The 25,786-nt window shown below is 33.3% G+C and overlaps 1 protein-coding gene across 1 annotated transcript in view; it reads right to left on the bottom strand.

Moving 5' to 3' along the window:
- Positions 1–265: 265 nt before the first annotated feature.
- LOC128997182 (acetylcholine receptor subunit beta-like 1) overlaps positions 266–25,786 on the bottom strand; it is an 88,536-nt gene continuing 63,015 nt past the window's right edge. The window contains exons 5-7 of the mRNA XM_054422779.1: positions 11,395–11,485; positions 7,652–8,566; positions 266–5,716 (exon numbers count right to left, since the gene is read on the bottom strand). Coding sequence (XP_054278754.1) covers positions 5,552–5,716; positions 7,652–8,566; positions 11,395–11,485 — 1,171 coding nt within the window. The 3' untranslated portion in view covers positions 266–5,551. The remainder of the gene's footprint in view (positions 5,717–7,651; positions 8,567–11,394; positions 11,486–25,786) is intronic.

Here is a 25,786-nt window from a genome sequence, read left to right as displayed (position 1 = left end):
AAGAAGTGAGTTTTGTTATATAAAGCTTTAACATAACTGGTATACATGATTTAGAAAGTTGAAAGATTCAGTATTAGTTTGATTATTAGATTGAATTAGATTTTTATGATGTTAATTTTCAGTCGTATTTATTACATTTTGTTAAATTTTACATCTGAAACCCTCCAAGAAGTGTGTACTGACTCTACTTTGTTAATACACATAAATTATATTTAGAGGAAAGTGCAGGATTGTTTCCTTAAATAAAACACCACCGTGGTTTAACATTACATTTATTTTATTACATACAAATTTAAACGATTTAGTATATTATTGACAATCACTTGGTTTAAAAAGTTAGGTTTAACTATTTTTATTGTATTATAGTATAAATGTGGTGATAGATTTTGCAACATACGAGAACAAAGTTTTGTTTACGGTATATAAAATAAATTAGTGTTTCGGTCGAGTTTGGCATCGTGAGTCTCATTATTGATGTCGTATGGCAGGAATATTTATTTTTACAAATGTGAGCGAAAATGGCCATTTAGAAAACATTGCGTACAACGTGACATCATTTAACGAGATTTTTCCTGACAAATGTTGTTTTAGTAAAATGATTGTTCAAATGATACACTCATATCGCAAGTGATGTGGTTTGACATTCAAATGAACATTTTCGAACAACTCTTTCCTGCAGTTATGTTTTGTCTTTGCCGGTGGTTATTTACAAAGAAGGAGTTCACAAGCAAGGAGACACTAAATGACACCACAATGCAATAGGGAAACATTTAGCCAACTTCGGCGATACTTCCCGATACTTTCAATACTCCGATTACTATCTTCATTCACGACGTAAAGAAATAGTATGTATAAGCTGTAGATGATAGTTGTAGAAGTGTTTCAAAACTCAAGTTTCTTAATTTGTATTGACCTAAGGAACTTATTTTTTTTAAATTTGATTCTTTACATTACAAATTTGATTTATTTTTGGTAAAGCATAGCAAATGAACTAAAGCGGCAAAGTAAAATTAGCTGTGGATTAATTTCCTTCTGAATTAATCTAGGATAAAAATTATTGGTGCCCTTTTTTTCAATAATGTTCTAACTCTGCCTTTGTGTAAACAAATTTGTCTATCTCGAATTATACTAGAATATCCAATTGATTTTGTTTTTCAGTTTTTAATTATTTATCAACCATAAACGGATGGTTACACGATTTTTTTTTGGACCTGAGTGTTTCAATTAGATTATGTAAGAAACAGCTGTAGAACCTTGAAAAATTCAAATAGTTTTTTCAATACAGGCAAAACAGGTGGGGCTTTCTATGGTTTAATCATAAACAAAGTATATTTGTGCGTTTGTATTTGCAATATGTATATGAACCTTCTGGGGATTCTGAACTTGTTAACAACTTTTTATGGCTGAAACTCTCTTCCTCACCAAAACCTACAAAAAAATCTTCTCGGCAAAATTACTACACCAAACAGTTTCAGTTTGTTTCAACATCATTAGAACTTATGTAAAAATGAAGTGTTCAACCCTTATTATACAGTTCTTTGATTATGACGTCAAGGAGTTTGAAACACCAATATGGTACGTAACCATAACCAACAAAATGTAATTTTCACATTCAAATAATAAAATACATAGTTATTAACAAATCGAATATATCTACCGATCTTTAATCCTTCCTTATATTGTACTCAAGTCTTATATATAATATATATAGTTTTATACACAATTTGTAATGTACAGGTTTCACTTTTAACATAGTCTTAACATATTGAGGCAGTATATGCATCCAAAATAGTTTCATTCATTCACTCATACAGTCACCCATCGGGAATCCAAAACATCTCACAACGGCGAAACATAGTTCGTTAGTTATTAAGTCTTTGCATAGATTGTCTAAGAAATAAAATAAACGTGCTACCCAACTCAAATAGAAACTAACAATGAATCGTTCCGCAGCTATTTTACATCTCCCATATTTCACTACCCGTAGATATTTCTCTTACTGTACTTATTAGTTAACATTTACCGGTGTCTTTTGGTTACTAATAAATCATTAAGCGGGTTCAGCATCTATACATAACTTTCCTGTAAATATTATTTACAAGTTAAAACATATAGTATATCATTAGTCACTAAAGTAACACACACAAAATCTGTAATTTATGGTACATTTTATCATTTTATATTTCTTATTTAGTTCAGGGTAATGGAAGGAGAAGCTTGCTGATAATAATACAGAATTTGAGATCAAAATTAACACCCATTTCATGTATATTTAGATTATTTTAATGAATCCCTGAATACAATTTTCCTGGCCTGATGGGATTCATTAAGTAATATTTGACTCACTTAATGGTCTCTATTATATCATAAAGAAGAACATGTTTCTGTGAGATTGTTAAAGGCAAAAACTACTGAACCTATCCAGATGAAGTTGTGTGGAATATATCATAGATCTGTCCTTACTTCCGAAAGCTAGAGTCAAAAAGGGTTATGTTTATATGGATCACACACTGACTGAATTTCAACGACATGAAAATACAGGATATGATGTGTTGGTATTCCAACATGATCTTCATTTCTGTCAAGTTTCAGCTCAGTCAGTTCATTCAGTAGTTTTTGCACTCACCCGGAACCAAAACCACAGAAACCACCTCTTCTTTAGAATAAAATTGGTTTTAATATTTGGGTATGCTAACTCAAATGTAGCCAACTGCTTTAGAGAACAATAGATGTAATATTTGGGTGTGCTAACGCAAAGGTAGCCAACTGGTAGTGGTATGGTATTTTCATTGGGAAGATAGATAACAATTGATATAAAAAGTTAGTTTAAAAAGCAGTGCTACTGTTAATTTAAGCTAATTAAAAAGATTAGATGATGAGAATGTCTTTGATATAAAAGAGTAGTGTGAATTTGAACATGTTCATAAAAAAACTGTATTTTAAAGCTGGGCTTTCCTACGCGCGGAAGTGGAGAACGGAGAGAGGAACGCGGAGAGCGGACTCCACTTGTCTTAGGTAATTTAATGTTACTGTTTTCCTAGAAGCGGAGCGGAACACCATGTTAATCTCTTTTCCGCTCTCCGCGTTCCTCTCTCCGCTCTCCGCTTACGCGCCTAGGAAAACCCAGCTTAACTGTAAAACTAATTAGTGAATTCTAAATAACAATTGTAGTAAATGATTACTTTAGACTACAATGATTCTAAACTTAATTTAGTGCAATCTCTATTGTAAGTTTACCATTTACATAAAAAGGTTTCAATGACCTTAACACTGTTTTGTTACCTAATGAAATGCAAAGACAAAACCTGCACAACTATGATTATTTGGGTGATTATTAAAATGTATTCAACAAAAGTGAGTCGAAGGTTGGAATGAATAATTTAAATTTAACGATTACAAACATTTTAAAACGTAAATACATTTTCACAAGCACTTATCTCTTTACATGAGTTATTCAGAAAATTTTACTTAAAAGTACATATAATTTGTGAAATCTATAATCTTCTTAATTTTTATCCTGATCCATAAAGACCATTTTACCCCTAAAATGTATTCTATGTTCCTCGTAGTATAAACACACTGCATAATATTTGATAAAAATACAAGTTTCAGAACAATCTGTGGTATGAATTATTATATGATACTACCTCAAATGTATTGAAATCGGTTAAAAGCAAAAAATGTAGTGAATCTTTGAAATACCCTAAACATTGTACAAACAGATTTTGTCAAGGAAGGATTTCTTCTTAGTCCACTTAAACGATCCGGTAATTTGTAAGATTAACATTATGCACGAAGAAACTTAATTAACAAATATAAATTTGATTGTAGAAGTGTCACACTTCAAAACGTGAAAGCTGTATTGCTTAGTTTCTAAGGATATACTTATTTTACAAATCGATGGTCTGTATAAAATTTCATTTCGTAATACCTAAAACAATAGCTTTTTCTGTACATCGTTCACATCGACTCCTACTATGATATTAAGACTCTTAAATATTAAGTAACATGTAATAACAAATCATTCTCATAGAAAATAAATCTCACACAATATCCACAAAGAAATTTGTTACGGTTTAATGTTATTGCGAATAGAAATCGAGTTGTTGAGCTTCTGTGATCGGAGTGACCTACACCCGTAGATGGAACGTTCTCAGGGCATCCCCCTTGTTTTATTACATTATGTTTATCGATTTATTATATATAATTAATATTTTAATAAAATAAGAGTCTCTACAGATACATAATGTTGAGCACACGACGCCTGTACATCGCCAGACATCTCATAACGAGATGTCCAGTAGATGTTGAAAGGCTTGTTTTCTAAACTACGTTCAGATAATGGACTAGTACCGAGCAACACAACATTAAAATGCATATTTTATGTGAGTTACCCGAGAACAATATGCATATGAGAGCCACAGTCGGAAGAAGTTTGATTTGCATTTCCAAGAACAACATGTCTTGACCATCCAATGTTGAAATTTTGAGGAAAAACTTTAGTTCAAAGAGTCCTAGGAAAAAACGAATAATGGTTTCTTTTCCAATGGGTATTTTGTTCATTTAACTAATAGTGAAAGGAAATAGTGAAAAAAAGTCATGAAAACACAGAACGGAAATAATTAAAATCATCAAATTTTATGTTTGTGGTACCGGTAGTTAGTTGAGCAACACTAAATAATGGGTATTATTGTCGTGGAATATACGAAAGGTTAAACCAAGTTACAATTTAGTACTTCAAGTCAAATTAAAGTGTGGAAGGAGCTCATAATAGTTTTAACCCCCCTTCCCCCCAACACTTCCCTAGTCGCTACTGTCTGATTAGTGGACTTGTACACATTAAAGGTGGAACTTATACAAATTTCCACAGTGTTTAAAGCATATTGTTCTCAAGCATACTGAGCATTGGCAGGCTGCTAGGTATTGTCGGGTCACAGGATTCGCCTCCAATCACATCTTTAGGTACAAAAATTTATTCGTACAAGTTAAGTTTAAAGTAAGGCCACACGAGGGTTCAAATCTTGTTTGAATTGATTTAATGAAATTATCCGGTATTCATATGGCTTTATAAATAGACAAATACGATAAACCAAGCTAAAATACGGTTTAGGGAAGTTTGTTGGCGATTGTTTCATTTATATATTACTTGTTGATTTAAATGGTTGTTTAGAACTTGATTTTGTAAAGATTTGTGTTACTTATGATTTATCTAACACAAATGACTGGTAAATCTAAATTGAGTCGCTACAGACTATTTTATATTAGAATCCTGGTTACTTTAAACTAATTTAGATTTATTAGCCGATGAAATATTTGATTCATTATGATCAAGAGGAGGAGTTGATTTCTGTGACCCAAAACAAGACTCTAGTCTTCGCTCGCCTACGTGCAGATAAAACCCACGAAGAGGCCAATAACAACATTTTTCAATTTATACACAACTTTCAATTATAATATAATTGTAATATTTATAAGAAAACAATGTCAATACTTTTAAATTATTGTTTTTTACGTACAGTATCCTATTAGTATCACGGTAACAGGCGGCAAGTCATTTACCACGGTAGATCTCGATTATTTTGTCTTGATCCACATATTCGAATATGTGTGGTGCGTCCATGAGAATTCCCACAGTACCAGCGGTCGTCACTATGAAGAAAATGTACAACTGCAGCCGATCTATCACCATGGCTACGTACTTCCAGTCTTCCCGGATCTGGAAGCAAACCAGAAACATTAAGTATACAAAATAACTTGTCCCAACTGCAGCCGATCTATCACCATGGCTACGTACTTCCAGTCTTCCCGGATCTGGAAGCAAACCAGAAACATTAAGTATACAAAATAACTTGTCCCAACTGCAGCCGATCTATCACCATGGCTACGTACTTCCAGTCTTCCCGGATCTGGAAGCAAACCAGAAACATTAAGTATACAAAATAACTAGTCCCAACTGCAGCCGATCTATCACCATAGCTATGTATTTCCAGTCATCATACATCTGCGATCAAATTAGGAACATCAGGTATGGGGAATAACTAGTTACAGCTGCAGACAATCACCGTGGCTAGCACCAATTCCTTTTGAAATTGTCAATGCAGTAATATAGTCTAATGCTCAATTCAACAGGTACAATTCCGATATCTAGCTGGTTTTCTTTGAATTTACCTTGTCCTTAATTCAAAAATCAATTCACTGGAGAGATGTTTAGAAATTAATTCTCAAAATATATTTCAAGATTTTTTATTAAGTTAGAAGTTTGTATCATCCAAAACAATAATTAGAATAATTTGTGTATCCATGACAGGAATATATTTCATTGAATTTTGGATACTAAAGCTTTATCTGTTTGACTATTGTCAAAGATTCTTTTAATTGGATGTTCAGATAAGCTGTCATTGTTTAGTAACTTACAAATTGCTTTAAAACCTTACCACCCAAGAAACACATCAATGTTTAAAAGGTAATAATGAATGATACCGATACCCAGTGTGATAAAATAATTTATTTAATTTATTTAATTAAAATAATTTATTTAAGTTTTGCAGCCCTAAAATGTAAAAGCAATAAGAAAGTGTTAAGAATAAACCACAAGCATCAATGTCCTTTAATGCTATCAATCAACTGTCTATCTTTTTGTTCTGTTATGAAAGTGTCAACGAAATTCAGAGAATGGCAGATATGAAGAGTTGATAATGAATAAAAGATGTGTGTTGTCGCGGCGACATCTGGGCGCATATTGGACAACAGTTGCGCTTCTTGTAGGCGGATCAGTCTGTTATGGCCATCAGGCGCTCATTCTACATCTACATTTCCATTTAGTTCCCCCCATCAGGAGTTGTAATACTAACAGTAAATTGTACGGGAGATATAAATTTGTTGTAAGAAGCTATTGTTGCTGTTTGGGCAATGGTCTTCATTGAATGGTTTACACCTTTGGTCACACAGATGTACCGTACTTTTTCATTTGTCTTTTAGAGGGATTTGAAATTAGCATGTTTTGTCTGAGAAGAAATGATGTCATCTTGACTTATTATTGTTAGGGTACAGGACTGTATGAATCATGATGTTAGTGGAAAAAATTATAAACCCCATAAAATAAACCGGTTAAACCGGTTGAAATAAACCCAATAAAACAAAACTACGCAAGGACCATATTGACGGAGGTAAATTAAACCATTATTATTGTTGCTGTATGGTCCAGAGGCTACCCATCATGAAATAAATTTTGTTCAATAATATGGTTTGTTTTCAAAATAACTTCTGAATCAAGTACAGTAGTACTCTGATTATTTATGTCGATCAGTGTGAATCAAATTTTAACAAAGGGCTGCTGTTGTTCAAAGTACGCATTAGAGAATATTGATCCTTGGTAGATACATTACCTACTGACTAAGACCAACTAATGAGTTAGCCAGAAACATTTATGACAACCCACTCAACAACTTTGTTTTAGTTAAATCTTCAGCTATAAAAAAATAAAATACTTTTATCAGAATCAATTAATCAATTTTTGATGGATAGCCAGCATCGCAACCATCCAAAAACAATGATCCTGACATACAACAAATTCTTCAACACTAAGGAATGCACTATGAACGATCTACTGATTTATCGTGTTTATAGTTATGGTTATAAGTAATGAACCTACCTGTATATACTGATCCTCGTTTCGTAGATGTTCTGCAATGAACTCAACAGCCTCAGTCGCCTTGGACGCCTCAGGAGACAGCAGCAGCGAGTCCGAACTCTCGCTCTCTCTCCGCTCGGCGCTTGCCTTGCGATTGATCTTACAGTTTGGGTGATGGAGGTCGGACAGCTCCATCACCTCCATTTTGCTCTTGCCCGGCGCCGAGGGGGGCAGATGCTTTGGCAGCTCGGCCGGACTGCCATACGAGGGGTGCGGAGGCGCGGACATGCCAGGCATCTCCATCATCCAACGCAGCCTCGTCTTCTTGGGCCGCTTCATGAGCAGGACGATGGGAAGGTAGTAGAGGAAGACCGCACGGATCCAGGGCGGCATACGATGCGTCCTGGGACCTCGGAAGTTCCAATTGATTATAATAACCGTGACTAAAATACTGACGGTGTTCATGATGAAGGTGAACAGCAAATACTTGGCTATGAGGGGCAGCACGAGCGACGTGGGCGGGAGAATCTTGGAGACGAGGAGGAGGAACACAACGAGTGAGAGGAGGATACTGATACCAAGTGTGACCTTCTCCCCTGCCTCAGCGGGTAGGTAAAACACGAGCACGCACAGGAACGAGATGAGGACCGTGGGCAGGATCAAGTTAACCGTGTAGAAGAGAGTTTTGCGACGGATGATGATGTAGAAGGTGATGTCGGTCTCGGTGGGATGCGGCCCCTCGTAGATGTTGAGGTACGCCGGCACCTCGATGATGTCCCAGGTACCCGACTTCCAGTAGTCCGACAGATCCACAAAGTTCTTGTTATTGTACAGAGCTAAGGACACTTGGTCACCGTTGAACGTCCATGAACCAAACTTCATGATGCATGTTTGCTGGTCGAACGGGAAGTAAGTTACGTCTATCGTACATGAACTCTGCAACAGAACGAGTATTTGTAATATCTACAGTTAAACTATATTTACTAGAACTTGTTCAAAGAACTTGTTCAAGGTCTTGTAGGGAGTTCTAAGCTATAGGATTTAAACATATTAAAAAAAAAACAATATTAAACCCTCTTGAATATAGAAGTTATCAATCTCCTTTTATTGAATTTAAAATATATTTGAACATATACAGGGTTAGTAAAAAGTTTAGAGACCACCTGTTAATTGTATAATGGCCCATACTAAAAAAACTAAACTCGGCACACCTTTATTGCATGTTATGAAATACTTTTTGGGCATAACCGCCACTTGGTGTACATCTAGAGGTCTCTATATCAATCCAGTAAAAAATGGCAGCCAATTGAAATTCTCAGAAGCGAAATATAACTTACAGCTTTCCAAGTCTGGAGACCCCCTGTAAATTTTGTAACGGCTCACACTAGAAAAACTAAACTCTGTGCACACCTTTATTGCATGTTATAAAGTACTTTTTGGGCATAACCGCCACTAGGTGTACATCCCCAAAATGGGGGATTTAGGGGGAAACTCAAAAATGTCAAACGGTAAGTAAGACCCATTGAGTGACCCCTCATTTTGAAGGTCGTGATAAAATGAAACTAACACCGCAACGCAAACTAAAGATCTCTATCTCAATCCAGTAAAAAATGGCAGCTGATTGAAATCTTTAGAAATCAGAATTCATCTAAAATTTTGAGTTTTCCTCAAAATCCCCCATTTTGGGTTTGGGAATCAAGTAGCAATTAGGCTTAAAAAGTACTTCATAACATGCTATGAAGGTGTGTAGAGTTTAGTTTTCTTAGTGTAAGCCGTTACAAAATTTACAGGGGATCTCCAGAATTGGAAAGCTGCAAGTTAAATTTAACTTCAATTGGCTGCCATATTAACTGGATTGAGATGGAGACCTCTAGTTAGCGTTGTTGGGTTTCTTTTACCATGGCCTTCAAAATGAGGGGTCACTCGATGGGTCTTTCCATTTGAAATTTTTGAGTTTCCTTCAAAATCCCCCATTTTGGGGATGTACACCGAGTGGCGGTTATGCCCAAAAAGTACTTCATAACATGCCATAAAAGTGTGCCGAGTTATGTTTTTCTAGTACTTTTTAATAGTTTTTCTAGTAATTTTTTTAACAGCTCGTTAAAAAATTAACAGGGGATCTCCATACTTTTTACTAACCCTGTATATTGGTGCCGTAAGGATTTTACAAAAACCTAATACCTTGAGATGAATTAACTCAGTAAATCATCCCTTATTTTATGTACGTAAATTTTAATAGCCTGAAATTTCACTATTGGCAGACATTCAATAAAAATGAAGCCGTCAGCATCATGAATACGTTTGTAAAATCCTTTCTTAAACTTCGACAAACTATAACCCAAATAAGTGAGATGAACCAATCATTTTATAAAGAATTTCCCAAATAAGCTATTAGTTAAAGAGTAAGCAAAGCCGTAACTTAAGGAGGAGAGTGAATTAATTTCCGCCAAGGTTGCAGATAAGGTTCATGAACAAGGATCCCTTTGAAGTCCCGGAGATTCCTCTATGTTCATTCATCTCCAAGATGGCGGCATGTGGCTTACGCTCATAAAATACCGGGAATTCCAGAATGTTCCTCCTGGCAATCCTTAACCGCATTCTTATATCGTTAGGCATCCTCGTCTACAGGGAAGACCGCTTACCTTTGTTAATAATAGAGTGCTATATTGTCTCTGTGTTCACTTGAAAATAAATTTGTATTTTGTATTGTTTGTTGGTGCATTGATTATTGATAAACAAAGGTCGTTAGTTGTAACAATATAAGGGGTTGGACTGTTTCGTATAAACACGTGAACTACCTTTATGCTAATATCGTTAAACTACCCATAAACATAAAAAAATAAAAATTAATAAGAAACATAAAAGCCCATCGTTGTAAAGAAGGGTGTAAATATTAGCGTGTAGGAACTTTTTTAGCAACACAGGTAATCCAAATTCTGCGCTCATCACAATGTAAATAAAATATTTCCAGTAGTGTACTAATAATTGTTACTATGGTGTGCTTAGTTTCGCCCCTGTTTCTAAATGCACATTTAGAGTGGAAATCTATGGAACTGAATTATAAGTAACTACGACACCCTTATGTTATCTTTTGTAGAAACATACTTATGTTAGGGATCCAAATCGGTGTTCATAAATAATTTCATATTTCTATCATAAAATGGTCAAGCTCTTACAAGATCACAAAATCTCCAATGGAATTGTTTAATGACTCTAATCAATTGAATGTAAATTGTAGTTTAGTTTAAGGCTTAAACGTGTTGTAGCAATGCATTCATGAAATTAAACTTGTTTAAAAAATAATTAAGAACGTCATCATCCCCATTTAAAAATATTTTTAGCAAACTAAATTTCACAAATGTATCGTATAACTTGAGCGTTTCATGTTCATTTCCACGTCTATTCTCATGCATGTCTATACTAATCCCTGTAAAAATAGCACACAGTCAAAACTGTGGTAAAACAAATTATTGAAAACAGTTATTTTTAGTGAGGAATCTTGCTATACCATCAACAAAAGTATGCGAAGTGTTTGGTGTGAAATCATACACAAAAAGGAATTAAATATAGACCGTCAGCTGTGCTGCGGTTACCATAGGTTCTGGCACACACCGTTGGGAGCGCCATGTAGTTATGGCTACGTGCTAAGTAACTACGTGGCACTCCCAGCGGTGTACGTCAGAAACTATGGTAACCATGGTAACCGCAGCATAGCTGACAGTCTAAAATATAACGTTTTAAACCAATATACTTCCTATACTAACCTGGTATATGGCGGGCGGAACCCAGAGCACTTCGCCGTTCGGGTAAATCAGCACGTTAGACTTATATCGGACTTCGTAGTTACCGTCAGCACTGAAACAGTCAAAACTTGTGTTAATGAACATCCTCCAGCAAATTACTGTACCGAAAAAGATTTTACCTACGACCGTTTTTTAAAGTAGCCATTTCAGTCCAGTTCTTAGAATTGAAAAGTTAAAAGTTTCACTTTACAGCTGTTTACTTTCATATCAGCATAGTTTCATTTCATATCAGCATAGTTTTTCTCATATCCACACAGGTAACGGACCAATGAGGTTCAAGTATTGAGAGAAAAGAATTAAAATTGTAATGCTTCGAACGTCAACTAATCAGCTGATCAGCTGATCAGTTGACCAATTTAATTGTTGATCCGACTTGTTCATGTTGATACTCGCGTAAGTTGGTGGAAGTCCAAAAATAAATGAAATATTTGCCGAATTGTACCTGATACAATATTATTTATGGTAAGAATGCTGCTAGCAATGTAATATTTAACGAAGTTTATCAAACACGTAATTACAGGAAATCAGCTGATTATACAACAAGTCGTTGCATCACTTTCAGTGGCAATGACAATACACGAAAACATAACCTCTCTAAAAAGTTATCAGTAGTGATTGTTAGTAATTAAATCCAGATTGATAGTAGTAGTGGAGAACTACCGGTTTTACCCCACTTTAGACACGTTTTTCCCATGTTATTCTTATGGGGATTATTTTTGGCCACCAAATCTAAAATCCTGATCTTTGCCCAAATATCCCTATAAAAATTGTCAAACCTTATTTCTTAGTTATTCCCCATAAATATATTCGATATTAAACAAAAATATAAAAAAAACTAATTATTTTATTTATTGACCCATGTATGTGTATATGTATAGTAGTATAGTTTGTCGCCGCCGTTTTTTGAGGCTCGACATTTTTGGGCCAACTCCCCCCCCCCCCTCACCCCTCACCCCCTCACCACTCCCCTCTGCCCCATGCACAATTGCTAGTACATCTATCATTCCCCTTTCCAGTTGATATATTATATTTCTATTTCAAAATCATGTATGTGCGTGGTTTGCACACGAACTCGGCTCATGGCGTGGGCACGCTCCGGGCTCCTGCTTCTTGCCTCTAGTGGTGACGTGGTGAAAATGTCACTCCCTTGGGCTTGCTCCTTGCTAGTCTTGGATCTGTTGAAGTAAATTTTTAATTTCTAGCTGAAAATTTTTAAAATTTCCAAAATTTTGAAATTTTCGAAAAGTCTATAAATAGAAGTGGCACAAATTTTTTTTGTTATATATAAAAATGAGGCCCACCTGTCAACACTGCTCTGTGTCGCTCTCCACCAAAAGTAACCTGATTCGCCACTACAAGGTAATTCATCAAATGAATGTATGTAAAGTTTGTAATTTAATCTGTGATAGTAACATTGCTCTAAAATCGCATATATTACAAAGTCACAAGAGTTGTAGTTTTTGTAAGAAAAATATTGTTGGACATTTTAGAAGACATGTAAATTCTTGCAACAAATGTCCATACACGATGATTAAATTTGTTGGTGAATCGATTAGAGCTGAACTTGAAAATAATCTCAAGTCTTGTCCTCTGCCGATAAAATGGACGTTAGTTAGGAGAATCAAATTTATAAAATATTCAATGGATCAAAATGGAAAATTAGTTAATGAGAAAGATTGTATTGCGGATTTTAGAAGCCTTACTATCTTAACTATTGAGAAGAGAGATTTAAAGCCTCAAATTGAAAATGCACTTTTAAAGATTGATGCTTCCATACACAAATATCAAGCCCAAGGCAGTGGATGGATATATGACCATACTAAATATTGGCAGTTGCACGTTTACAAGTATAAACCCCTAACTCCAAAGTCATATATCCCCACACCAAAAAGTATTCAATCAAAACATGCTGTTTTAAATATAAAGAATTATGATAATAAATGCTTTCTTTGGTCGATTTTAGCAGCTTTACATCCAAGGAACTCTAATGAACATGCTGAAAGGGTTTCTAATTATGTACCCTATGAAAGTCAGTTAAATATGGCAAATATAAAATATCCAGTAAAAATATCTGATATAGATAATTTTGAAACACAGAATAATATAAGTGTTAATGTATTTGGGGTTGAATATGATAAATTTATACATCCATTAAGAACAACTAAACTGAATACTAGTAATACTCATGTAGATCTATTGTTATTACAAGAAGGTCGTAAATCACATTACTGTTTAATTCGTGATTTTGATAGGTTAATGTTCCACTCTACAAAAGATGACCATAAAAAGCATTTTTGCAAGTTGTGTTTGCAACATTTTTACACTAGTGATATATTAGAACGTCATACAATATATTGTAAAAACTTTGATGCTCAACGAGTGGAAATGTCTAAACAAGATACATTACAATTTAAAAATTATAAATATCAACTTAAAGCCCCATATGTAATTTATGCAGATTTTGAATGCTTTATAAACTCTAATATACATATTCCATCGGGATTTGCATTTGTCGTAGTAAAAGATTCAAAAATTATTTCTGAAGAGTTGTACAGTGGCACAAATGTTATGGATGTGTTTTTTGAAAGATTATTTCAGACTTATGATTATATTAAAAATCAAATGGCAATATATATTCCTCTTCAAATGACCCCTGAGCAAGAGGTATCTTTCCAAAACTCAACACATTGTCATATTTGTGAAAAGCCCCTATATTTTGATAGGGTGAGAGATCATTGCCATTCCTCTGGCCAATACCGTGGAGCTGCCCACAATGATTGTAATTTAAATTATAAAGTAACAAAGAAAATACCAGTATTCTTCCATAACTTGAAAAATTATGATGGTCACATAATAATGCAACATTTGGGAAAGTTTAATAAACGTAAATTAAATTGTATAGCTAAAGATATGGAAAAATATATATCATTCTCTGTTGATGATTTAGTATTTTTAGATTCATACAACTTTCTGTCCCTTCCATTATATAAATTGGCTTCCAATTTGAACACATTTAGATTCATACAAAATCCACTACTACAACGTAAAGGTGTATATCCCTATGAATATATGACGGGACCAGATAAGTTCGCAGAGTCTCTACCCCCAATTGAAACATTTTACAGTTCTATAACTAAAGAACATATCTCTCCCAATGAATATGAACATGCTAAAAATGTATGGACCCATTTTAATATAAATAATTTACAAGAATATCATGATTTATATCTTAAAACAGATGTATTGCTACTGGCTGATGTGTTTGAGACATTTAGAGACCTGTGTTTAAAAGATTACAAACTTGACCCTGTACATATGTATTCACTTCCTGGACTTACATGGGAGGCCTGTCTTAGAATGACAGGAATAAAATTACAATTATTCAAAGATATTGACATACATTTGTTCATAGAAAGTGCGATTCGAGGAGGAGTCAGTATGATTTCTACACGTTACGCTAAAGCAAATAATAGATATATGGGTGAACATTATGATCCCAATCAAGAGAGTGTCTATTTAATATATTTAGATTGTAACTCGCTATACTCAACAGCGATGTGCAAGCAGCTACCTATGGATGGATTTTGTTGGACGAATGAGATAGACTACAAATATAATCAAAATGATGAGTTTGGATACATTTTAGAAGTTGATTTAAAATATGATAAAAGCTTACATGATTTACATAATGACTATCCATTAGCACCAGAGAAAATGAATGGCAAATTAATGCCAAATTTAAATGACAAAACTAAATATATTTTACATTATAAAGCATTACAAAAATATGAGGAATTGGGTTTGATTGTAACAAAATACCATAGAATTTTAAAATTTAGACAGTCTAAATGGCTTGCACCCTATATTAATTTTAATATTGAAAAACGCAAATGTGCTAAAACTGATTTCGAAAAAGACTTTTATAAATTGAATCAACGCAAGTTTCGTGATATATATCTCAAGGATGAGTCACTATTAACAAAATATGTCACTAATCCAAGGTTTGACTGTAGCAAAAAGTTTGATAACAATTTACATGCTATACATTTAAATAAATTAGTTGTAAAGTTTAATAAACCAATATATTTAGGAATGACGATTTTGGATATCAGTAAAGTAATAATGTATGATTTCCACTATAATTATATGTCAAAATTTAAGAATAAAAGATTTCTAATGACAGATACAGATTCATTAATGTATGCTATAGTTACAGAGGACTTTTACAAGGAAATAGAATGTGACTTACACTATTTTGATACCTCTGGATATAGTAAAGACCATTTCTTATACTCTGATAAAAATAAAAAAGTCACTGGAAAGTTTAAAGATGAATTAGGTGGTCATATTATGTATGAATATTGTGGTTTAAGACCAAAGTTATATTCTTACATTCCTCTAAAATGGTTATATGAAGAAGACAAGCAAGCTTTAGAGGTGAAGAAAGCTAAAGGAGCTGATGGTGCCACTGTTAAACATCTCCTTAGACATCAACATTATTTGAACTGTCTTGCAACTGGGCAAGATTACTATGAGAATGTGACAAGAATTAAATCTACAAATCATCATCTTCAAACCTTGACCATGAATAAGAAAGTACTATCGTTTGACGATGACAAGAGGTTTATTCTTGAAGATGGCATCAATACTCTTGCGCTTGGTCATTATAAAATCGATGTTTAAAATGTGTAGATATATAATAAATGCAAATGTTAAAAAAAATCTTTCATTTATTTACCCTTACCATCCTCTTGATAGAATTGGTCAAACATAAATCTATATTTGCCATTATTCTTTGGCCTTTCTTTGTCTATTACGAAAAAGCCATATTTAGTTTTATCCCAACATTGATGACAGAGATTTTTAAATTGGTCAAATGAAAAGTCATTACCAACATGATTGTGATATACATGTTTTAAATTTAAATCATCTTGTTTGAATAATATTAGGAAATTTACATTATCACGTAAATGTTTGTGTACTTTGCTGTAAGATTGACACAAGTAAAAACAGTTAATATTTTTATGTCGACCCATTGAGAAAAATTGTGTAATATTTGGACTATTTATGTCATCAAATACAACAACTGACTGTGATTTTACATCATTTGGTGTGATTTCACAGTCAGTAAACGTGTGTAATTTCACTTCATCACACAAACTAAATATTTCAATTATTTTTTTATATTTTTCTTGTTCTAACGATTTGGATATTAAATATAAGTTTGTAAATTTTAATCCTTCCTTTCTTACAATTAAGTTATAAATTACAACCGTCTTCCCACTTCCACTTGGACCGCAAATAACACATCGAATATTGGTAGGAAATAGACCCAACTTCTTTGGTATATTTTCCTTAGTATTTACTATTTTAAATTTGTGTTTTTGTTGAATAAAAGACATTTTTTATATAATAAAAATGGTAAAAAATGTTAATAAGAAAACATGTAAAAAGGGCAAAGGTTTATTCCTAAAGCCATACAGAGGTCGAGGGTTATTGAATACTCTTATAAATAACCTTCCATTCCCACTTCACATACCATCATATCGATACTGTGGACCTGGAACGAATATACGTGAGAATCTAGCTAAAAATGTACCTCCAAAAAATAAACTAGACTCTTATTGTAAAGAGCATGACATATTCTACATGAATAATCCCGATACCGCTGCTCGGAACAAAGCAGACATGAGATTAGCAGACTTAGCTTGGACTAGAGTTACAGCCAATGATGCAAGTCTTGCTGAAAAAGCTGCTGCTTATGCCGTGACAAATTTGATGAAGGCAAAAGCAAAGATGGGAATGGGATTAAAATTTAATAAAAAAGATGGACAACTACCAGCTGTTAGAGGCTGCAAAAGACGTGCCTCACTTCAGAGGGGTGTACCTAAAAAACGAGCTAAAAAATCTAACACCAAGAGTAAAAGAGTGCGGAATAGTTAATTTAGACAGTTCATCTGGCACACATTGGACAGCTTATCGTAAAAATAAAGATATTGTAATTTATTTTGACCCATTTGGAATCCAACCTCCAAAAGAAGTAATTAAATATTTTGAGGGATATAAAATCTACTATACAACCGATCAAATACAAGATTTAAATAGTTCTATTTGTGGAATTTTATGTTTATCATTCATAAAAAATATTTCTTTATAAAAATGGATTCATTTACTATAACATTTTCGGGTACAGAGCCAGAGCTAAAGTCAGTGTTCTTTCCTCCCATTGAATTAAATGATGATTATGTAATTGGATTGGTAGATTTTCAAAGTTATAATTCTATATTTAATGTTAAAAAACCACTAAATACTTTAACATATTACAAAGTAGAGAAAATGACATTACCAAAAGGAGAGATCTCAGTTGATGATTTAAACCGGTTATTAAATGGAAAACTTAAAGTTATAATAGATAAAAATGGAGAAGCATTAATTAATACTAAATCCAAACTTTTATTCAAAGGGCTTATTCCAAAATTAAATCAACTTAAAGGAAAAAAATTAACCATTAGTGAAGGTGATGATGTTTTCTATTATGACCACAATGCTCCAGTTACAATAGAAATTTCTGAAGGAACATATGAGGTGGTTGAGCTTGCAAAGGAAATTCAAAAGCAAGTCCCAGACTTTTTCCTTACAGCTAATAATAAAACTATGAAAGCGACATTACTTTCTAGCCACGTGTTTGATTTTACAAAACCATGTTTAGGGTCTATTTTATTAGGATTTAAAGGTGTTTCTACTCCTGGTGTTCAGTTTGAATCTACAAATAAAATAAACATTAATAATGTAAATGTGATTAGAGTAAAATGTAATATTGCAAACGGGTCCTATTTAAATGGCAACAAATCACACACCATACATAGCTTTTATCCAGAAGCTCCTCCTGGCTACAAAATTATTGAAGTTCCAAGAAATATTATATATTTTCCTGTAAATAAGAGAAGTTTAGATGTTGTCAGTATTACATTTGCCGATCAACATGACAAGGCAATTGACTTTAACGGAGAAGAAACTACAATTACTTGTCATATAAAAAAGATATGAGAATTTATAAGAATTTATCTATAAGTGTACAAAATGCTAGGTTCCTAAAGTCAATAGGACTAAAGTTAAAATTTTCTATTAATAAAAATGGAAGATTTTCTAGACGTTACAGGGAAATCCCAATTCGACGATAGTGTGGTTAAAATTACAAATCACTCCTATGTTCCCCACAATACTTTAGCAATAAATAATTCTGATGAAATTCAAATATGTATTAATAATCAAGATTTGCTAACTCTCCCGTGTAGGAGTTATCTGTATATTAAGGGAGAAATTGAAAATCATGATAAAGGTCATTTTATAAATAATGCATTTGCGTTCTTATTTGATGAAATTAGATACGAAGTCGCAGGTAAAGAAATAGACATTGTAAGAAACCCAGGAATTTCTAGTCTTATGAAAATATTGAGCTCTTACAATAAAACAACTAAATTGTCAAATGTAGCATTTGATTCTGACACGAATTTAAAAGAGTTCCATAAAGGTGGCAAGTTTAGTACATGTTTACCATTAGAGCTGTTAATGGGTGTATTTGAGGATTTTAATAAGGTATTAGTAAATGTCAAACAAGAATTGGTGTTGAAAAGATCCAAAAATGATTTGAATTGTATATTAAAAACCGCTAGTGCTCCAGCCAGTGGCACTGCTGATTTGATTCCTAAAATTACACTTAACTCAATTCAATGGGTGATGCCACATGTGATACCATCAGATGGGGAGAAGTTACAATTACAAAAGATGTTATTGCAAAATAAAAATTTGCAAATTGCATTTAGAAGCTTAGAGCTGCATGAACTTCCATCATATCCTAATACCACAAGACATACATGGTCAGTAAAGACGTCTTCAAGTTTAGAGAAGCCTAGGTATATTATATTTGGTTTCCAAACAGCTAGGGATAATAGTGCACGAAAAAGAACTGATGAATTTGATCACTGTAAATTAAAAAATCTCAAAGTATTTCTAAACTCTGAATATTATCCTTACAGTGATTTAAATCTCGACTTTGAAAATGGAGATGTCTCTAAAGCTTATGAGATGTTTATGAGGTTTAGAGAGACTTACTATAATACTATCCCAGATCCTATGATTAGTAGGGCCGAGTTTATGAAGAAATATCCACTAATCGTAATAGACTGTTCTAGACAGAACGAAACAGTGAAGGAAGGAATTGTTGATATTAAATTAGAGATTGAAACTGCAGAAAATGTACCAGCAAATACATCTGCATATTGTTTGATAATACATGATAAAGTGTTTGAGTATAATCCTTTGTCAAATGAGATAAATAAAATGTAAATAAAAGATGAAAAATATTCAACAAGAATTGGTTGACTCTGCAAATCAAATAAGAGAGAAATATAGAGCTTTAAAACGTGGCAAGTTTCTAGAGGCTGAAGAGAGGTTCCAAACATTCCAACCTTTAATAGAACCATTACAAGAATTAAAGAAAATCACATCAGAGAGGCCTCGAATGGAGATACTCCCAATGACTCCATCTAGAATATCAATGATACCAAGATTACAACCATTACAACCATTACAACCATCCACTCCACAGAAATTAGATTTTGGTCTTTTAGCATCAGACTATTTAGGAAATTACCTCAGTAAAAGTAGTATGACAGACACTACATATGGTATTAGACGAGAAGCAAATAAATTTTTTATTGGAAATAAGGAAGTTGATATTGCCAATGATGATGTTACAGTTGCAAATAAAACCTACAAGGGGACAAAAGGTTTATGGGAATTGTTAACGTTAAAAGAACCTGAGAACTATACTCCGGCTGATTTGCAAAATTATAAAGAAATTTTGGAAGCTACAAATGGACATTTAAAGAGTTACAAAGATGGTGCACCAATTTCAAGTAATAGACATACTAAATATCTTAATACAGGGTGATTTGTACTCAGTGTGACAAAATTTTTTTGGTGTAAGTACAAAGTAAATGAAGTGTGATGATGCATATCAAATGTTCCAAGTCTAAAAATTAGCTTCCCAAAAAATTATTTTATGTTTTTCAAAAATAACCATGTTTTTAAACTTAATACAGCGATTTCTCAATTTCCTGTATATGGATTTGAGTAGATAATGTAATTTTCGTGTTCTACATTAAATTTTGAACAAGAATAATGGAGAATGACGGAGGATCAGTTGTAAAAACTCCATTGTAAATAGATTCAAAGATAAAAATTAAGATGTTTGGTAAAAATTTTAAAAACAATGGTCCATTGCATTTTTCACACCCTGTATACAAGAAAGTGTCGGAATATACTAAAAACTGCGCCATTTTATAAGCTTTCCAACGATATGCTACACTATTGAGGTTTATGTCTGCTTATGTACGCTTTAATGGTTTGAAGACTACAAAGCATGGTGTCTTTAACATTTAAAACATAGAAAGTCGGCATGTATTGAGCAAAAGTTGTATTTTTTATTCAGCTTGAACAGTAAAAACAGTAAAAAAGTTCCCTGTTTTCTGGTATTCAAACCACTAAAACAAACAAAAAAATATCTAAACCTCAATAGTGTAGCATATGGTTGGAAAGCTTATAAAATGGCGCAGTTTTTAACATATTCCGACACTTTCTTGTATACAGGGTGTGAAAAATGCAATAGACCATTGTTTTTAAAATCTTTATCAAATATCTTAATTTTTATCTTTGAATCTATTTACAATGGAGTTTTTACAACTGATCCTCCGTCATTCTCCATTATTCTTGTTCAAAATTTAATGTAGAACACGAAAATGACATTATCTACTTAAATCCATATACAGGTAATTGAGAAATCGCTGTATTAAGTTTAAAAGCATGGTTATTTTTGAAAAACATAAAATAATTTTTTGGGACGCTAATTTTGAGACTTGGAACATTTGATATGCATCATCACACTTCATTTACTTTGTACTTACACCAAAAAAATTTTGTCACACTGAGTACAAATCACCCTGTATAATCAAACCTCTATTTAAATCTGTTGGTGAAGGTTTGAGACAAGTGACTGGTAATAAAATAGACTATATTTATTGGGATGATCCTAATGAGCTTGTAGATAGGTTAAGACTTCTTTGGCTAAGTCGCCAAGCTGGTAACTCAGGAGTGGATAATGAAATAGATTCCATTATTGAGGAATTGAGAGAAAGTGGAATTATTTATTAAATAAAAATATGTTTATAGATAAATTTTATCGTTTATATAATCCATATAATAAGCCTGCAGAACCCAGGGCGGCAACCATGAGTAGTGAACCTACTTTAAATTTACAAGACGATAGTTGGAATTGTTTAAACCGTAAAATTGGTAATGTTAAAGATGGGGAGTTTGTAGATGATGTATCAACTTTGGGACAGACATTAACTAGAAAAGGTGATGTCTTTTTACAAGGTAAAACTAAATATGAGTTTTTAGAATCTAAGAATAAAAATTGGAATGCTAAAAAACAGAAAATTACTAATGTGAAAAAGGGTGAAAGTTTAGATGATGTGCCCACTTTACAACAGACTTTAATACGAACAGATGGTGGTACATTTGTACAAGACAATAATAATTATGAATTTTTAGAATCAGAGAATGGTGTTTGGAATGCTAAGAAACGGAAAATTACTAATGTAGAAAAGGGTGAGAGTTTAGATGATGTGCCCACTTTACAACAGACTTTAATACGAAAAGAAGATGGTAAATTTATACAAGATGATAATAATTATGAATTTTTAGAATCAGAGAATGGTGTTTGGAATGCTAAGAAACAGAAACTTAGCAATTTGATGGAAGGTACAGATAGTAAAGATGCTGTGAATGTTTCACAAGTTCCAAAAATGGAAGCAGGCTATTGGAGTTTTTATAATAAAAGGTTAGTACGTGTTAAACCTGTCATTGATGAAACTGACTGTGTTATAAAAGAACAGACTATAACTTTTGATAAAAAAGAAAAATGTTGGGATGCCAAAAAACAATTTATAAGGAATCTACCAGAGGGAGAACATTCGGATGATATTTGTCTAATGTCACAAGCTATGCATTACGATGGATCAAAATTTGTATATGGAGAAAAAAATTTTAATTTGATGGAATATAATCCTGATTTATTAGTTGCTGACCCCACATCTTTGAGTGGATTTAAGTATATAGATAATAGACCATATATACCAGAAAACTATGTATTTAAAAGAATGGAAGATAATCTATTGATTGGGGCTAATGGTGATGTATTTAGAGTTACAGGAAAGGATGATGTTATAAAAAATGAATGAAATTGCATACGAACTTCATAAGCCTGCAAGAAAGAATTTCATTAGAAGGTCTTTTAAAGTATTGGGTATAAACGAAACCATACAAATAGATTTAATTGATATGCAAAACTATGCTAGAGAGAATTCTGGCAATAAATATATTTTAACTTTAATAGATACATTTTCTAAAAAAGCTTATGCTGCTCCACTAAAGAATAAGACAGGGTTGGTGGTTACAGAAGCCATTAAAACTATTCTACCAAAGGGGGTTAAAAACATTCAATCCGACAATGGAAAAGAATTTTTTAATCAATATTTTAGCAAACTAATGAAAAAATTAAATATTAATCACTATCACACATTTTCTACAACTAAGGCTGCAATTGTGGAGAGGTTTCAGAGAACTTTAAAGAATTGGTTATATAGAGAATTTAGTGCTCAGGGGAGTTATAAATGGTTGGATTTACTTCCAAAGTTAATTCGAAAATATAATAATAAAGTGCATAGATCTATAGGTATGAAGCCTAACCAAGTGAATATTAAGAACAGTAAATATGTGCATGAGAGGTTGCATGAAAGGACTTCTAAAGTAGTGCAAGTTAAAAAGCCAAGATATAAGGTAGGTGATAGCGTGAGAATTTCCAAATATAAACATGTGTTTAGTAAAGGATATACCCCAAATTGGACAGGGGAACTATTTACAATAGTAGAAGTTAAGAATACAAAGCCTGTGACTTATATCTTGAAAGATGAAAATGGTAATATAATCAGAGGAGGCTTCTATACAGAGGAGTTGTTAAAGACCAAATATAAAGACATGTATTTAGTAGAAAAGGTAATTAGGAGAAAAGGTGATTTATTGTATGTCAAATGGCTTGGGTTCCCAAGTAGCCAGAATTCATGGATTTCCACTAAGGATACCATTTCACAGCCCCACCACTAGAGGCAAGAAGCAGGAGCCCGGAGCGTGCCCACGCCATGAGCCGAGTTCGTGTGCAAACCACGCACATACATGATTTTGAAATAGAAATATAATATATCAACTGGAAAGGGGAATGATAGATGTACTAGCAATTGTGCATGGGGCAGAGGGGAGTGGTGAGGGGGTGAGGGGTGAGGGGGGGGGGAGTTGGCCCAAAAATGTCGAGCCTCAAAAAACGGCGGCGACAAACTATACTACTATACATATACACATACATGGGTCAATAAATAAAATAATTAGTTTTTTTTATATTTTTGTTTAATATCGAATATATTTATGGGGAATAACTAAGAAATAAGGTTTGACAATTTTTATAGGGATATTTGGGCAAAGATCAGGATTTTAGATTTGGTGGCCAAAAATAATCCCCATAAGAATAACATGGGAAAAACGTGTCTAAAGTGGGGTAAAACCGGTAGTTCTCCACTACTGATAGTAATTAAAAAACGGTCGTAGGTAAAGTAGTGTACGCAACTCGCGTTAATAGTCTTTACGACACTCGTAGAAGTTTTTAAATTTTCTACTCGTGTCGTAAAGACTCACTTAACGCAATCGTTGCGTAAACTACTATTACCTACGACCGTTTTTTTAAGTAACCGTTTCAGTACAGTTCTTAGAATTGAAATAGTAGTTTACGCAACGATTGTGTTAAGTGAGTCTTTACGACACGAGTAGAAAATTTAAGGCACGAGCCTTGGCGAGTGCCTTAAAAACTTCTACGAGTGTCGTAAAGACTATTAACGCGAGTTGCGTACACTACTTTACCTACGACCGTTTTTTAATTACTAATTACTATCAATCTGGATTTAATTACTAACAATCACTAATGATAACTTTTTAGAGAGGTTATGTTTTCGTGTATTGTCATTGCCAATGAAAGTGATGCAACGACTTGTTGTATAATCAGCTGATTTCCTGTAATTACGTGTTTGTTAAACTTCGTTGAATATTACATTGCTAGCAGCATTCTTACCATAAATAATATTGTATCAGGTACAATTCGGCAAATATTTCATTTATTTTTGGACTTCCACCAACTTAATTAAGAATACACGAGTATCAACATGAACAAGTCGGATCAACAATTAAATTGGTCAACTGATCAGCTGATCAGCTGATTAGTTGACGTTCGAAGCATTACAATGTTAATTCTTTTCTCTCAATACTTGAACCTCATTGGTCCGTTACCTGTGTGGATATGAGAAAACTATGCGGATATGAAATGAAACTATGCGGATATGAAATGAAACTATGCGGATATGAAAGTAAACAGCTGTAAAGTGAAACTTTTCAATTCTAAGAACTGGACTGAAATGGCTACTTAAAAAAACGGTCGTAGGTAAAGTATATAACAGCATTGTTTACTTTCATAACAGCATAGTTTTACTCATAACAACACGGGTAACGGACCAATGAGGTTCAAGGATTGAGAGAGGAGAAGCAAAATTGTAATGATTCGAAATTCAACTAATCAGCTGTTCAGGCCAATCTAATTGTTGATTGGTGCAATTAGTGTTTGATACAATGTTTCGTTGAATCACTGTCAGTGGCAATGAGAGGTTATAAACAAAAACATAACCTCTCTTAGAAGTTATGAGTAGTGATTTTTAGTAATTAAAACGCCGTCGTAGGTAAAGTAGTGTACGCAACTCGCGTAAATAGTGTCCACGACACTCGTAGAAGTTTTTAAGGCACTCGCCAAGGCTCGTACCTTAAATTTTCTACTCGTGTCGTTAACACTATCTTTACCTGACCCGCCATGTTAAACTTCCCTATCCCAAGCGTGATGTATACAACTTCCTTACTTCTCGAGTGATGTAAAGTTGAAAAAAACTCACTCGGTGATGTAATGAAACCCATTTAAATAACATTGAGTGGATAACTTAAAAAATATACCTCTATGGAGCCAACGACGTTCAACGCTAGAAATCAGCTGTGTTTGAATTTTATTGATATGCTTTGAAGAATTTTCCTAACCTAGCTTTTGTTTGTAAATGAACATATTACTGTTAGAAGATGAGTGAAATGGATAATGAAAAATATTGTACGTAACCCCCTGTATATTGTCGGGTCAGGTAAAATCTTGTAC

The sequence above is a fragment of the Macrosteles quadrilineatus genome, unplaced genomic scaffold (assembly GCF_028750875.1).
Source record: "Macrosteles quadrilineatus isolate MER2022 unplaced genomic scaffold, UCM_ALF_1.0 Scaffold_6__1_contigs__length_79288215, whole genome shotgun sequence".
Lineage (NCBI taxonomy): Eukaryota > Metazoa > Arthropoda > Insecta > Hemiptera > Cicadellidae > Macrosteles > Macrosteles quadrilineatus.
The sequence above is the reverse complement of the archived record's forward strand: the minus strand, read 5'-3'. Positions and strand labels throughout refer to the sequence as shown.